The following is a 16,829-nucleotide window of genomic DNA, read 5'->3' as shown; positions in this document are numbered from 1 at the left end:
CTCGCCATTGCTCCCTACTGGGGCTCACCTGGTGCGTGGAGGCATGGTCACCTGGAAAGATTCCCTGATAGCACTCCACGCCTGGCTGAGCAAACAGGAAGGGGATTTTTAAAATTCCCAGGGAATATAAAGGGGATTTTTAAAATTCCCGGGTCTGAGGGTTGGTCACCTGAGGCCAGGGCAGTAGAGTTCGAACTGATGACCAGAATGGCTAGAAGAGGCGTTGTGGGACACTGCCAAATACTTCTGGAGGCCAGTCAGAGTGCATTGGGCGGCCACACTGGCACAGCAGCAGCAGCACAATACTCTTTATTCCTCTTGGGGAGGTGGAGTACCAGCAGCGCTGTAGCTGCAGAGATACAGTGCTGTACATGCCTTGCCAGTGTGGATGGGGAGTGAGGTACAGCGCTCTGGGAGGCTTTATTGCGCTGTAACTCACAAGTGTAGCCAAGGCCTAAGTATTAGCTATGCTACAGTATTTCTGAAGTTGCACAAACTTAATATCAGGTTTCTTACATACAAGATTGAAACTTTCTGACCGTATTTTCAGTAAAAACTAATAGTATATCCCAGTTTTTGCTAGTTTAAGTATCACTGCCTAATAAATTAAGTTGCTTTTCCAAGCTACTTTGCTTCCAAGATTTTTCATGTTCATAGATGTTTTATGCATTAGCTGCTTAGAAGAGACAACTGCACATGGTTTGCTTTTGGCATTGAGCAGAAGTTACTGTACTTGGTGAAAAAGCAGTCATTTTTATAGGAAATTATTTTTAGTATTTTGGATTTGTTTTAATGTTCGTTTTCTCATTTTACGGCCTAAGAATATAACTGAGAATATTTATTATATATGCAGTTATATAATATAAACAGCGTAGTTGATGTTTTGTTTCTGTCCTTTCTTTTAACAGAGGGATATTACTCCAGGCTAGCTCTGGGCCAACTTTCAGTTGAATCCAGGTGCTGCAAGAAAGAACCCTAATGGACATGCCTTGGGAAATGCTAACTTGTCAGAAAAGAAGCCCATGTGGCATTACCTATGCTGTTCCATTAGGGTTAGCATATAACAGAATAAATTACCAACATTTTATATTGAGAAAAAATTTATGGATGTAATGGTCCAAGATATGCTTTCGTCTACACTTTTGCAACACCACAGAATTTGCCCACATGTAACTGAGAACAGAAGTATGGCCAAACGTGTTGTGTATACAGATATGACAAATCTTCAGTTACAAAAATGGGATGATCATTTGTTTTTTTATATTTTTCCTTTGATCTGTAACAATTCTTCCATCTTAAACTCTCAAGGTAAAAGGAACTTTGCTTCGGATAGGTGGGTAAAGTATCCTCCTAACTGTCTGATACAAATTTCAGTCCATGGATCAGATAATCAGATGCATCTGTGAAGTGAATTGATACCATACTATCAATTAAAACAAAGTACAGCAACCCCACAATGCTGCCTAGCTTCTTCTGCCTGGGGAGTGAAAGATCTAAGGCCACTCTTAAACCTAGAACTCCTATACTGGAGCAGTGATGCCAAACTACTAAGCCAAATATAAAGCCCTGCTCAGTAACAAAAATGACATTACTAAATTAGCTATCTTCCACTGCTGTCTGCAGTGTAGCCATGTCGGTCCCAGGATATTAGAGAGATAAGGTGGTTGAAGTAATATCTTTTATTAGACCAACTTCTGTTGGTGAGAAAGATTAGCTTTTGAGCTCTTCAGGATGACCTCACCCACCTTGTCATTAATAAATTAGAGGAGTTCCCCAGGACATCCGTTACATTGTTTATGGAACCCTGATACTTCCTCCATTTTTTTTCCTCCCATGTTTCCACCATCATAAACAAACTAGGGAAATGCAACCTAGATGGAGTTACTATAAGGTGGGTGCAAACCTGGTTGGAAAACCGTTCCCAGAGAGTAGTTATCAGTGGTTCACAGTCATGCAGGAAGGACATAACGAATGGGTTTCTGCAGTGGGGGATCACTTCTGGGTCCAGTTCTGTTCAATATCTTCATCAATGATTTAGATAATGGCATACAGAGTACACTTATAAATTTTGCGAACAATACCAAGCTGGGAGAGGTTGCAAGTGCTTTGGAGGACAGGATTAAAATTTAAAATGATCTGGACAAACTGGAGAAATGGTCTGAAGCAAATCGGATGAAATTCAATAAGGACAAATGCAAAGTACTCCATTTAGGAAGGAACAATCAGTTGTACACACACAAAATGGGAAATGACTGCTTAGGAAGGAGTACTGCGGAAAGGGATCTGGGGGTCAGAGTGGACTACAAGCTAAATATGAGTCAACAGTGTGATGCTGTTGCAAAAAAAGCGAACATCCTTCTGGGATGTATTAGCAGGAGTGTTGTAAGCAAGACACGAGAAGTAATTCTTCTGCTCTACTCCATGCTCATTAGGCCTCATCTGGAGTATTATGTCCAGTTCTGGGCAAAACATTTCAGGAAGAATGTGGACAAATCGGAGAGAGTCCAGAGAAGAGCAACAAAAATGACTAAAGGTCTAGAAAACATGACTTATGAGGGAAGATAGAAAAAAAAATGGGCTTGTTTAGTCTGGAAAAGAGAAGACAGAGGGGACATGATAACAGTTTCCAAGTCTGTAAAATGTTGTTACAAAGAGGAGGAAGAAAAGAAATGGGCTTAAAATTGCAGCAAGGGAGGTTTAGGTTGGACATTAGGAAAAATTTCCTGTCAAGGTGATTAAGCACTGGAATAAATTGTCTAGGGAAGTTGTGGAGACTATCACTGGAGATTTTTAAGAGCAGGTTAGACAAACACCTGTCATGAATGGCCTAGGTAATACTTAATCCTGCCACGAGTGCAGGGGACTGGACTAGATGACCTCTCGAGATTCCTTCCAGTTCTATGATTCGATTATTTGAAATGTGAGGCTTTGGACAGAGAAGAGCAACAAAAATGATTAAAGGTCTAGAAAACATGACCTATGAGGGAAAATTGAAAAAAAAATTGGGTTTGTTTAGTCTGGAAAAGAGAAGACAGAGGTGACATGGTAAGTTTTCAAGTATGTAAAAGGTTGTTGCAAGGAGGAGGAAGAAAAATTGATTTTCTTAACCTCTGAGGATAGGACAAGAAGCAATGGGCTTAAATTGCAGCAAGGGAGGTTTAGGTTGGACATTAGGAAAAACTGGAACAAATTACTTCGGGAAGTTGTGGAGTCTCCATCGTTGGAGATTTTTAAGAGCAGGTTAGACAAACACCTGTCAGGAATGGTCTAGATCAGGGGTTGGCAACCTGTGGAATGCGTGCCAAAGGCGGCACGTGTGCTGATTTTTAGTGGTGTGCTGCTGCCAACTGGGGTCCCGGCCGCCGGCCCTGCTCAGCCCGCTGCCGGCCTGGATTATGGAACCCCAGACCAGCAGCGGGATGAGCCGCTCAGCCTGCTGCCAGTCTGGGGTTCCGGCTGCCGGCCCCTTGCCAGCCGGGGTCCCATCTGCCAGCCCTGCTCAGCCCGCTGCCAGCCTGTATGGACAGAACCAGGTCTGCCGGTCTGGCACACAAAACCTTTTACTGGCACGCAAAACCTTAAATTAATGAAGACTTGGCACACCATTTCTCAAAGGTTCCTGACCCCTGGTCTAGATAATACTTAGTCCTGCCACAAGTGCAGGGGACTGTACTAGATGACCTCTCGAAGTCCATTCCAGTTCTATGATTCTGTCCCTTTCTGCTTCCACCTGACAAAGCAGATTGTACTGCCACCAAAATGTCTCACTCCTCCTGCTAAATATCCTGCATCTTATAGAAGAACAGCAATCATTTATGTTCATTTTTATGTTCTGTGAATGGATTTTGGTGGTTTAGAATTCTCTAATATCAATTTTGAAAATCTTTTTTCTGGAGACCTAGCTATGAAAGACTTTTGTAAAAGTACAAGACTGACATGTGTTTAACAGATTATTTGAAATTGGAAGTTTACCATAAGATCCACTTGTTATATTGCACATTAGGATGATATAGCTGGTGTTTCTCGGAAAATAGTATTGTTTCTTTATGCAGTCATAGTGAATGTACATGTTCCAATGTTCTCTAATGAAAAAAATTGTACTGCTGTATAATTAGGGTAGAAAACGGAAGTTTCCCTTTAATGAAGGTCTAATCTAATTGATTTCGTGAGATGTCAGGCAAATTAGATTATTTCTTAACTAAAAGACAGTGGTGTTTTTATTTATTTATTAATTTTTTGCTTAGTTGGGTTTTTTAAGTTTATTACTGAAGTCACATCAGTCATTGAAGACAATTAAACAATCTGGATTTCCTAAATGATTATGCAGTCAAAACATGGCATTTTATAGAAATGTTCTTGAAATTATCTGAGAGGGACTGACAAAAGACATAAGTAATTACAAAATGAAATTTCTTCATTCTTATAGAGAAGTTTATTGATCAATGTCTACTTAAATCAATAAAGATATGAAAGAATTAATTTGCAGTCCCTTGTGGCAGAGACCATGTTTTCTTTGTGTTTCTCCAGTTCGTACAGTACCTAGCATAGTGGGGCCCCGAACTTGCTTGGAGCCTCAAAATGCTTTTTCTTAAGGAAAAGAAATTTAAATGTTTGCTTCTCCTGCTGCTAGCTGCCTCCTGTGTGCCCTGTGGCCAGGGCTCTTCCAAGATAATACTTTCTAAGAGCATACACAGACGTTTTATCCATGAGGGACATGTAGAGGGTTCTAAGCTAACTTCTCTGTCATACAAAGACCAGAATTAGCTAATACAGCCCTGGCCAAAGCCCTCTGCAATGGAAATCAGGATTGTTACTGATTGCCGCTTGTTGAAGCCTATCCCTCTTCTGTAAGACTGAGTGAATGAGGTATGATAAAAGGAAGAAACATGCTCAAAGGTTTATCAGTCATTGCTTTCTTTACCCTACAGCTTTGGAGGAGCTGTCACTAAGATATCTGCCTTGCCCAGCTCATGCAGCCACTCCTCAGCCACAGTATTTTTCTTTTCAGCTTGTGCTACCACAGGGCTCCCTGGTGGGACATCAGGAGCTGGGTTACCATCTGTCTTGCTGGAATGGAAAACGAGGCATTTCTGCCAGATAACAAGTAATCTTACTCCTCTTTGAGGAATAGCCCATGATTTGTCCATTGTTGAAGTCCATATTCAGGTTCAGATCCAGAGGCTTCTCCAGCCAGATCCAATGGGCTGAATCAGGATGTCAGGCTCTGTCAGGGCTAACAAAGAGTCTTTTAGACACCAGAGACGAGAGCCATATATTTGGTTTCTTTAGGGAATAGACTTCACTGCTTTTTCAAGAACTGTGAAACACAAAAACCTGTTACATCACATCAGGGTACATAGAATTAAACCCAGTCAAGAGCTGACTTTGTTAATTCCCCTTGAATCCCAAGAAAGGGAGGGGCAGCAGTTACAGCCATCAGCAACATACAACTAATCTGGGGTATTTCTGTTTCCAGATCATTAGAAATTCAGTATATATTCTTTCCTATTTATTGCTCCTGATTACCTGGAGACAACTCCTGTAGAGTTTAATCTAATTTGGCTAGATAACATATAAGAAATTAAAGATCGAGGCCCTTTGAGACCTAAGTGCAGCAGTTGAGCCAGGAGATTTCCTTGCATCTACCAGTATTAAAGATGCTTATTTCTATATTCTAAAATGATAGATTGTTAGAGCCCTGCAAATCTGTGGATAATTGTGGACCATGTTAGCTGATCGGATGTGAATACACATTTTTTATTGATGCAGGGCTCTATAGGTGGTTTCATTTCAAAGTAGGAAACGCTTTCAGGTAGTTCTCTCTACCCTCAGAGTATTTTCAAGATAGCAGTTTCTCTCGGGTATAGAAAGATACACATCTGCCTCCACACTTGATTGATCAGGGCAGCAACAACACAAGGTGCTCTCCAGGTTTTGGAACTGAAGTCCTCTTTCCTCAGGCACTGGACTTTGTCATCAACAAAAAGAAGATAACCCTGGGCCCATCTCAACTACTGGTACATTGTGGGCTCTTTTTAATACAGGTAAGGTCACTGTGATCCCAGTAAAGAACCAGATTCAAGACGGTGGACGTGATAAATTCTGGGTAGCTACTTGTTTCAATCCAGAGGTTATGAAACCTTTGAAAATCATGTCACCCATAACAGAGCTGGTATCAAGTGTCTGGTGACATTCTTAACCTCTGACATTATTCTTGCTTTCTCAATGGAGTCTTGAGGACTGCGACTTTGGGAACAGGATCATGATAGACAAAAAGGGTTTCTTGAGTTAGTGAGAAAACCCCACCAATTCTTTTTGGGGATTTCCTCTGCAAAGGTCCCCATTACATGGTGATCACAACAGATGCCAACAGTAGAATTAGGAGAAACCTCTTATTCTCAATAAGTGTAGAGACTGTGAACCTGAGTGGAAAACAAATTGCAACAATGGCTTTGAGCTTAAGATGAGTTTGAGAGCTCTGCTTTTGTTCAAAACTCATCTTCTTCTTCACTCTATCCTCATCTATACTGACAGTTCAGCAGTTGTAGTAGGTATCGAGTTAGGGTAAAAAAAACAGATCCTTAAAAAGTAGGAGACAATGTCTTACGAGATTTGTATTGGGATACAGAGTCTTTCACCTCTAGTAAATTGGTTCCAATCCAGCTAAGATTGCTTATGACTGGAAGTTATTACTGTCTGCTGGCTGCTCTGTGGCCTACAGTAGGTAGGCTAGTGTTCAGTCCAGTTTCTGACAGACAGGTTACACATCATACAAACTATAATCATACATGAAACTAATTGATACCCTGCTAGCAGTTTCAGCAGACAGTCCTAGGATTGAATAAGCATGGATACGAACTCATTGTTGTGTTCTTAGAGGTGGTCCCTCTAGTGTTGAGGCATGCTAGCAGAGTGCTGTGTGGATTGATGATATACCTGTTCTGTGAATAAACGGCAACAAAGAGTCCTGTGGCACCTTATAGACTAACAGATGTATTGGAGCATAAGCTTTCGTGGGTGAATACCCACTTCGTCAGATGCATGTAAATGAAGTGGGTATTCACCCACAAAAGCTTATGCTCCAATACATCTGTTAGTCTTTAAGGTGCCACAGAACTGTTGCTTTTTACAGTTCCAGACTAACATGGCTACCCCTCTGATACTGTGAATAAACAGATTCCAGTCTCCAGGGCTGTTTAATCTGGCACTTTTTGTGAGCATTACATTGTTAATAAAGAAAGAAGTAGAGGTGAAGGCTTGGAAGTGAGTTTAATGAACTTCTCAAAATGGCCAGATGAATTATAGATTAAAAGGATTTTTTATTTTGTATTTTTGTACCTCCTATATTTGAATAGGTATCTGGCACATATTTTATGTTTCATATGACTGTTTTCCTCCACTTCCTTTAAGTTAAATCTCCATGCAGCTTTTAAAGTAGTATATTACTACTGCAATATTTTTTTCAGATATACTAGTTCTGTTTTTTTACATTGACATCAATAAAATATTGAAAAGAATTTAATTTCAGAGGCTCAAAGTTTTTCATGTCAATAGAAGCATTTCTAGGGATTAATATTTTGTGATGTCCAAAGCCTCACATTTCAAATAATCGAATCATAGAACTGGAAGGAATCTCGAGAGGTCATCTAGTCCAGTCCCCTGCACTCGTGGCAGGATTAAGTATTACCTAGGCCATTCATGACAGGTGTTTGTCTAACCTGCTCTTAAAAATCTCCAGTGATAGTCTCCACAACTTCCCTAGACAATTTATTCCAGTGCTTAATCACCTTGACAGGAAATTTTTCCTAATGTCCAACCTAAACCTCCCTTGCTGCAATTTTAAGCCCATTTCTTTTCTTCCTCCTCTTTGTAACAACATTTTACAGACTTGGAAACTGTTATCATGTCCCCTCTGTCTTCTCTTTTCCAGACTAAACAAGCCCATTTTTTTTCTATCTTCCCTCATAAGTCATGTTTTCTAGACCTTTAGTCATTTTTGTTGCTCTTCTCTGGACTCTCTCCGATTTGTCCACATTCTTCCTGAAATGTTTTGCCCAGAACTGGACATAATACTCCAGATGAGGCCTAATGAGCATGGAGTAGAGCAGAAGAATTACTTCTTGTGTCTTGCTTACAACACTCCTGCTAATACATCTCAGAAGGCTGTTCACTTTTTTTGCAGCAGCGTCACACTGTTGACTCGTATCTAGCTTGTGGTCTACTATGATCCCCAGATCCCTTTCCGCAGTACTCCTTCCTAAGCAGTCATTTCCCATTTTGTATGTGTACAACTGATTGTTCCTTCCTAAATGGAGTACTTTGCATTTGTCCTTATTGAATTTCATCCGATTTGCTTCAGACCATTTCTCCAGTTTGTCCAGATCATTTTAAATTTCAATCTTATCCTCCAAAGCACTTGCAACCCCTCCCAGCTTGGTATCATTCGCAAAATTTATAAGTGTACTCTGTATGCCGTTATCTAAATCATTGATGAAAATATTGAATAGAATTGGACCCAGAACTGATCCCCACTCGTTATGCCCTTCCAGTATGACTGTGAACCAGTGATAGCTACTCTCTGGGAAAGGTTTTCCAACCAGGTTTGCACCCACCTTATAATAGTTCCATCTAGGTTGCATTTACCTAGTTTGTTTATGAGAGGGTCATGCGAGACAGTATCAAAAGCTTTACTAAAGTCAAGATATACCACGTCTACCACTTCCCCCCACTTGCAGAAAATGTTCTTGCAAAAAAAAAATTATTTTAAAGACAGAATTAATTGCACCTTTGTAGATCTCAGTTCACAACTGTCACCTCTATTCCTTCATGCAACACTAGAATAAGTACCCTCTTCTGTCTTTTCCTCACTAGTACAAGTGTAAAATCTGTCTGTCTAAATATGTCTCTCTTCATATTATTGTGTAATTGTGTGAGCAGTTCTGGTTCAGCCTAACTGAAACTACAACAGTCTGATATGGAAAGAGATTTCATCAGGTTTATGTTTAAATATATTCAGTACCCCAGTCTTTTGGGTCTAAAATGAGGGGAAATCAGTTAGGTGAATGAGAAGTTAGCAGAATAGTGTGCTGCACGTTAATCTATTTTAAGACTAATGTGGCTGTCATTAAGATTACAATTCATTTTTTGTGGATGTCTTTCTGCTAGATTTGGGAATTCCAGATAATCCTTTTTATATAGGCCATTAAAAAAGATCCAAAATAACAAGGCTACTGTTGTTTTCTCAGATATTTTAAAGCTTGTCATTTCCATAGTAGGTATTGTTCTCAGTTCCACCAAAGTATCCATGAATTAGAAAACAACCTCAGGGGATAGCTTAGGGAATTAATAATGTGATCTAGATCCCATCGCAAAGCTGCCATTCTGAGTCCAGTTAAGGTAACTTGTGATTAAGGTGCTTTCTGTAATTAATATTGAGTTTGTCAGCAAAGCAGGTTTTAAACAGTTTGCCAGAGTGCTGAATACCTATTTTAAAACATAGGTTGAACACTGTTCTAAATTAGTCCTTAGGCTTGGAAGCTCAATCAGGTCCAGGTCAGCATGGAAACATTGGTAGGGTAGTAGAAGGAGCTTGTACTACTGCTATCTGTTCTGTTTAAAAATATTTGTTTATGGTAGTGTGCGCACTGTTCTCTGTGCTTGACAAGGATTCAAGAAGGGACATGGGTCCTGTCCAGGGAGGTCACAATCTAAGGACAGAGAGAGAGAGACAGAGGCTAGGGAAAGGAAAATAATAAGAGGCAATTTTATATGTTAATGTCCTATCCTATTACTAAATAGCTGACTTCAGTTCTCAGACTTTTCAGTTCAGTATCTTTTTATGAATGCTATATTCACTTAATGCTTAAAAATAAATCACCCAGAGAGTTTTTTGTCCCATTGTATAGATATACTGAAATGTTTGGTAGTGAATTCTGAATAGTTGCTATCTTAAGGAAGATTGTATCCATTACTATTGGGATAAAGTTAACAATACATTTATAGGAACTTAGATTGAGAAAACCCTACTTATTGGAGCAAGGATTCATCTGAAATGTCTATTAGACAGATTTACTTGGACCTACAATTATCTTTTTCCTTTTGTCTAATGTTGGTCAAAGAGCAATTTGAGCATTTCAGAGGGGAAAAGTACTAACAGGAGAGACTTTTAGAAGAAACTAGTATTTTTAGAAGAGACTGATCTCAGTGGAGGTTTGTATGGAAGTGGGGTCTACCTGTATGGATCTAGTTGCAGGATCAGGACCTTGAAATTATGATGTTTTTGTCTATACCATATAATAACTATAGGGAATTGCAGTAAAGAAAATATAGTCACACTTTATATTGGAATAAAATTATATTTCATAAAAAGAATAATAAAGAGAACTTAAATGGGTCGTCAATTTTATAGATTGTGCTTATAACCATCTATAACACGTACTACTCATGTCTGTAACTTGCTTGTAAATTTTGATAATTTATTAACTTGTTATAAATACTTATTAATGTAAAATAAATGGTCTGTAATCACCATTTAATCAATTTCTTTTGTTTTGAATCCATCATTTGGAATGGGAGGGAGGAGACAACAGGATAGTACAAAGACAGCAAATATTTTTGGGACTTTGCTAAAATGGAGGATTGAAGTATATAGATTTTTCTGTAGTGCTAGTATCTTATTTTTTAAAAAGGTAATTAGTTTGCTACATTAGGAGAAGTATACCACCAAAAAGAGAAAATAAAATGGTGTCAAATGGATTGCACAGGATGTAAATTAGACAGATCTAATAATACTTAGCTTTCATATAATGCTTCTCATTTGTGGATTTCACAGTGCTTTTACAACAAAAGAGAGGTATTATACTTTCATTTCACAGTGGAACTAAGGCACAGAGCATTTCCAATGATTTGCCGAAAGTCACACGGCAGGTTGACAGCAGAGCCAGGAACAGAAGAACATAACATAGATCTCTGAACTTCTTGTTCGGTTCCTTCATCACAGAGTCCCATCTTTTCAATTTGACACTTTATGTATACATCAGTGTTTACTGTGTATTTGCTGCCATACTTATAATTAAGGATATGTTTTAGTCACGGATATTTTTAGTAAAAGTCATGGACAGGTCACGGGCAGTAAACAAAAATTTACGGCCTGTAACCTGGTCATGACTTCTACTATATACCCCTGACTAAATCTTGTGGGGGCTGGCCCGTGGGTGCCATGGGTGCTTGGCCCGGGGATGCCTCAGGGACTCTGGGGGAGGGAGGGTGGCCCAGGACCCCTGCCGGTGCTGGGAGCAGGGAGTTTGGCGGGACTGGCAGGCTCCCTACTTACACCATGCTTCCTGGGAAGCGGGGACATCCCCCTTGCTCAGCTCCTGCGCGGAGGCGTAGCCAGGCAGCTCTGTGCTTGCCGAGAGCACTGGCTTTGCAGTTCCCATTGCTGGGAACCATGGCCAATGGGAGTGGCAGGGGCGGTGCCTGCAGGCGGAGGGAGTGCACAGAGCTGCCTGGCCATGCTTCCACCTAGGAGCTGAGCGAGGGGGATGTCACCACTTCTGGGGAGCCCCCTAAGGCAAGAATTTCCCAGAGCCCGCCACACCCCTGAGCTGCCCCTCCGGCCAGGAGTCACAGAGGTCACGGAAAGTCACAGAATCTGACAAACTCGCAGCCTTATTTATAATTGTTAATGGAGACTTACTGATGGGACACTTCCTGGTTTTGTTTTTTTTAATAGATCTCTATTGCTGGCTGAGCTTGAAAAGGAAGAGAAAGAAAAGGACTGGTATTATGCTCAGCTTCAGAACCTGACTAAGAGGATAGATAGTCTCCCTCTTACTGAGAATGTAAGTATCTACAATAGCAGCGTGTTTTCTCATGTAACTGGTGCTGTGATGTGCATTTTGATGTTCTGTATATTTTATAAACTAGTTACAATTATGATTTTTTTAGAAGAATGTTTCCTATGCTCCAAATAAAAAACAAATATTCTGTCTAAATAATATAATTGCACCAGTACCAGCAATTGCCTGTTTTCAGGTGTCATTTTACAAGGAAAAATCCACGCAAGAAGTCCCCCTCATAGAGGGGGAACATGGTAAAATCTCATGCAGGGTTAATTAAAATATGCTATTTTTACTCTTTTGACATTTTACATCAAAGTCCTTAATTTCTAGCAGCTTCATAATTTTCTTTAACTTTGAGAAGCAGTATTATGTTAGCCAAAGATACAACTTCAATAGGAGCTCTTAATTCAGGACAATGTTACTGGCAAAATGAGTGAAATATGGGTATAGATTTTGCAGATGCAGCTGACAGTCTGGGCCTTCACTTTGTCACCTGGAGCACCATAAATGGGAATGAAAAAATACTACAGCAACACTGACTTTTTTACTATGAATAATTAAGGCTGAGGACTTTAGCAGGAAACATGTATTGTATTAATAAAGTTTTCTGAAACAGTTCTAACAGTAAATATGTAATGGTAAAGACACACATCTCATATTATGCCAATTGTCCCCCCTCACTCCTCTTTTCTTAATGTTAAACATACCAAGTTTTTTTTACTCTTTCTTCATAGATCAGGTTTTCTAAACATTTTATCATTTCTATAGCTCTCCTCTGGACTTTCTCCAATTTATCCACATCTTTCTTAAAGTATGGAACCCAGAAATGGAGATAGTATTGCAGCTGAGGCTTCACTCGGGCTGAGTAGATATGGGAGATAACTACCCTGGTCTTGCATTCAACACTCCTGTTGATACACCCTAGAACAGGGGTGGGCAAACTTTTTGGGCTGAGGGCCACATCTGGGTGGGGAAATGGCATGCAGGGCCATGAATGTAGAGCTGGGGCAGGGGGTTGGGGTGCAGGAGGGAGTGCGGGGTGTTGGAGGGAGTGCGGTGTGCAGGAAGGGGCTCAGGGCAAGGGGTTGGGGCAGAGGAGGGGTGCGGGGTGTAGGAGGGGGCTCAGGGAAGGAGATTGGGGTGTGGAGTGCGGGAGGGGGCTCAGGGCAGGGATGAGGGAGGAGTGCAGCGGGGGCTCAGGGCAGAGGGTTGGGATGCAGGAGGGGTGCAGTGTGCAGCATGGGGCTCAGGGTAGGGGGTTGGGGTGCAGGAGGGGTGCGAGGTGCAGCAGGGGGCTCAGGGCAGGGGGTTGGAGTGCAGGAGGGGTGCGAGGTGCAACAGGGGGCTCAGGGCAGGGAGTTGGGGTGCAGGAGGGGTTCAGGGTGTGGACTCCAGCCCGGCGCTGCTTACCTGGAGTGGCTCCAGGGTGGCAGCGGCGCGCAGCGGGGCTAAGACAGGCTCCCTGCTGGCCCTGGCCCCAGCCCCGCGCCACTCCCAGAAGTGGCTGGGACCACATCCCTGCAGCCCCAGGGAGGTGGGTGGGACAGAGGGCTCCAAGCGCTGCCCTCGCCTGCGGGTACCTCCCCTGAAGCTCCCGTTGGTCACGGTTTCCCGTTCCCGGCCAAAGGGAGCTGCGGGGGGACGGTGCCTGCAGGTGAGGGCCCTCTGCCCTCCCTCCCCCAGGGGCCGCAGGGACATGGTGCTGGCCACTTCCGGGAGCAGCATGGGGCCTGCGGCGCCATAGAGGTGGCAATCCTGTGGGCCAGATCCAAAGCCCTGATGGGCTGGATCCGGCCCACGGGCCGAAGTTTGCCCACCCCTGCACTAGAATATTAGTCTTTTTTGCAGCTTCATCACATATTGACTCATATTCAATTTGTGATCCACAACAATGCCCAGATCCTTTTCAGCAATACTACTGCATAGCCTAGTGGTCCCCAAACAGTGGGGCACACCTCTGTAGGGGGGCACAGAGGAATCTTCAAGGGGGTGTGGCTGGGCCAGCCCCCATGGGGGGAGGGGAAGGAGCACCACCAGCCCCACTCTGCTCCCAGCTCCACACTGGCACCAGCTCCCAACCGCAGTTAATTTTTGGGTGGCACAGAGAGGTTCCATTATGGGTAAGGAGGGGCACAACAGAAATAGTTTGGCGACCACTGGCGTAGCCAGTTATTCCCTATTTTGTGTTTGTGCATTTGAGTTTTCCTTCCTAAGTGTAGCATTTTGCCCTTTATTGATCTTCATCTTGTTGATTTCAGGCCAATTTTTCAAGGTTGTCTTGAATTCTAATACTGTCCTCCAAAGTGCTTGCAACCTGTCTCTTGGTATCATGCATATATTTTAAACACAGACTTTTCACTCCATTAGCCAAGTCATTAATGAAAGTTTTGAATAGTACCAGACCCAGAACAGACCCCTCTACGACCTCACTAGATGTGTCCTCTCAGTTTGACAGTGTACCATTGATAACTACTCTTCTAAACTTTTATTTTTATTGTTTTTAGATAAAATATAAACACATACACAAGATGGAAATAGCGATAAATAACAAAATTCAGCATTCATTATTTACAAAACCTGGAAAAAAACAAAAATGAAAATGAACAAAAAGCCCAGAACCCATACAGGTCATACAGGAGATTAATTATTTAAGTGACTAAATAGATAAATAAACAAGAACATAACCTATGAGTATCAGGGACTAATATATACTAAATTGCAAAAGTATGCAATAGCTTCATGTCTGACCAGAATCCTCATATTTCTTCCAAGCATTTCCGTTAGAGAATTAAAATTCTCATATAGTGCAAGATCAAAAAAGTGCGAGGTAGCTTTATTGCAGGAACTCATCTAGTAGAAATAGATGCCACTAGAATCAAGAAGATGTAGGCAGATGCTGAATATCATTCATCATTGAATTCTAAGAGCAGAGGCACATCCATCTTAATGCATAAAAGTATAACTTTTCAATGTATAAAGACTTGGTCTGAGCCTGAAGGAAGGTGCATTCTTCTTGAAGGCTGTATCAATTTCAAAAAGCTAATTCTAGGAAGCATTTACAATCTAAGTGGCGGTAATTCTGAATTTTTCAAGGACACTGCAGACATTCTTTCTAATAGAAAAGACTGTCCTGTAATGCTGGGAAGCAATTGGAATACTATGCTAGATAGACATCTGGACAAATCCAATTTACAAAGCACAATAGGCCAACCCTCATTATTAATTAATAAAATTGATTTAAAATATATTATTGAAACTGAGACACTCCAAGGAGCAGGACTATACATATTTCTCCATAGTACATTCATCTTACTCCAGAACTGACTTTTTTCTTGTGTACTCAGAACTGATTCTGGCATGGCTAGAAGCAACTATTGATAATATATTAATTTCATATCATGCTCCAATTATACTTACCATTAGGGCTGTCGATTAATCGCAATTAACTCAAAAAAAGTAACTGTAATAATAAAAATTAATCATGATTAATCGCACTGTTAAACAATAGAATACCAATTGAAATTTATTAAATATTTTTTGATGTTTTTCTACATTTTCAAATATATTGATTTCTATTACAACACAGAATACAAAGTATACAGTGCTCACTTTATAGTATTTTTGATTACAAATATTTGCACTGTAAAAATTATAAACAAAAGAAATAGTATTTTTCAGTTCCCCTCATACAAGTACGGTAGTGCAATCTCTATTGTAAAAGTGTAACTTACAGAGGTAGATTTTTTTTGTTACATAACTGCATTCAAAAACAAAACAATGTAAAACTTTAGAGACTACAAGTCCACTCTGTCCTACTTCTTGTTTCTTAGTGATTGGCTGAACAAGTTTATTTACTTTTACGGGAGATACTGCTGCCTGCTTCTTATTTACAATGTCACCTGAAAGTGAGAACAGGTGTTTGCATGGCACTTTTGTAGCTGGCGTTGTAAGGTATTTACGTGCCAGATATGCCAAACATTCATATGCCCCTTCATGTTTTAGCCACCATTTCGGAGGACATGCTTTCATGCTGATGATGTTTGTTAAAAAATAGTGCGTTAATTACATTTGTGACTGAACTCCTTGGGGAGAATTGTATGTCCCCTGCTCTGTTTCATCTGCATTCTGCCATATATTTCATGTTATAGCAGTCTTGGATGATGACCCAGCACATGTTCTTTGATTTACGAACACTGTCACTGCAGATTTGACAAAATGCAAAGAAGATACCAATGTGAGATTTCTAAAAATAGCTATAGCACTCAACCTAAGGTTTAAGAATCTGATGTGCCGTCCAAAATCTGAGAGGGATGAGGTGTGGAACATGCTTTCAGAAGTCTTTAAAGAGTAATACTGCAATGCGGAAATTACAGAACCTGAACCACCAAAAAAAAAAAATCAACCTTCTGCTGGTGGCATCTGACTCAGATGATGAAAATGAACATGCGTCGGTCCATTCTGCTTTGGATTGTTATTGAGCAGAACCTGTCATCAGCATGGACGCATGTCCCCTGGAATGGTGGTTGAAGCATGAAGGGACATATGAATCTTTAGTGCATCTGGCATGTAAATATCTTGCGACTCTGGTTACAACAGTGCCATGCGAATGCCTGTTCTCACTTTCAGGTGACATTTTAAACAAAAAGCTGTCACCATTATCCCCTGCAAATATAACCAAACTTGTTTGTCTGAACAATTAGCTGAAGTAGGACTGAGTAGACTTGTAGGCTCTAAAGTTTTACGTTGTTTTATTTTTGAACGCGATTATTTTTTGTACATAATTCGACATTTGTAAGTTCAGCTTTCATGATAGAGATTGTACTACAGTACTTTGATTAGGTGAATTGAAATATACTATTTCTTTTGTTTTTTACAGTGCAAATATTTGTATTCAAAAATAAATAGAAATTGAGCACTGTACACTTTGTATTCTGTGTTGTAATTGAAATCAATATATTTGAAAATGTAGAAAACATCCAAAAATAT

At 40.7% G+C, this 16,829-nt stretch overlaps 1 protein-coding gene across 7 annotated transcripts in view; it reads left to right on the top strand.

The window, feature by feature from the left end:
• The window catches only part of APC (APC regulator of WNT signaling pathway), a 188,100-nt gene that overhangs the window by 77,598 nt on the left and 93,673 nt on the right, over positions 1 to 16,829 (top strand). For all 7 annotated transcript variants that reach the window (XM_054031530.1, XM_054031529.1, XM_054031524.1 and 4 more), the window contains one exon: positions 11,735 to 11,843. In XM_054031530.1, coding sequence (XP_053887505.1) covers positions 11,735 to 11,843 — 109 coding nt within the window. The remainder of the gene's footprint in view (positions 1 to 11,734; positions 11,844 to 16,829) is intronic.

Source organism: Malaclemys terrapin, chromosome 6, assembly GCF_027887155.1.
Source record: "Malaclemys terrapin pileata isolate rMalTer1 chromosome 6, rMalTer1.hap1, whole genome shotgun sequence".
Lineage (NCBI taxonomy): Eukaryota > Metazoa > Chordata > Testudines > Emydidae > Malaclemys > Malaclemys terrapin.
This window is presented reverse-complemented; position numbering and strand designations above follow the sequence as displayed.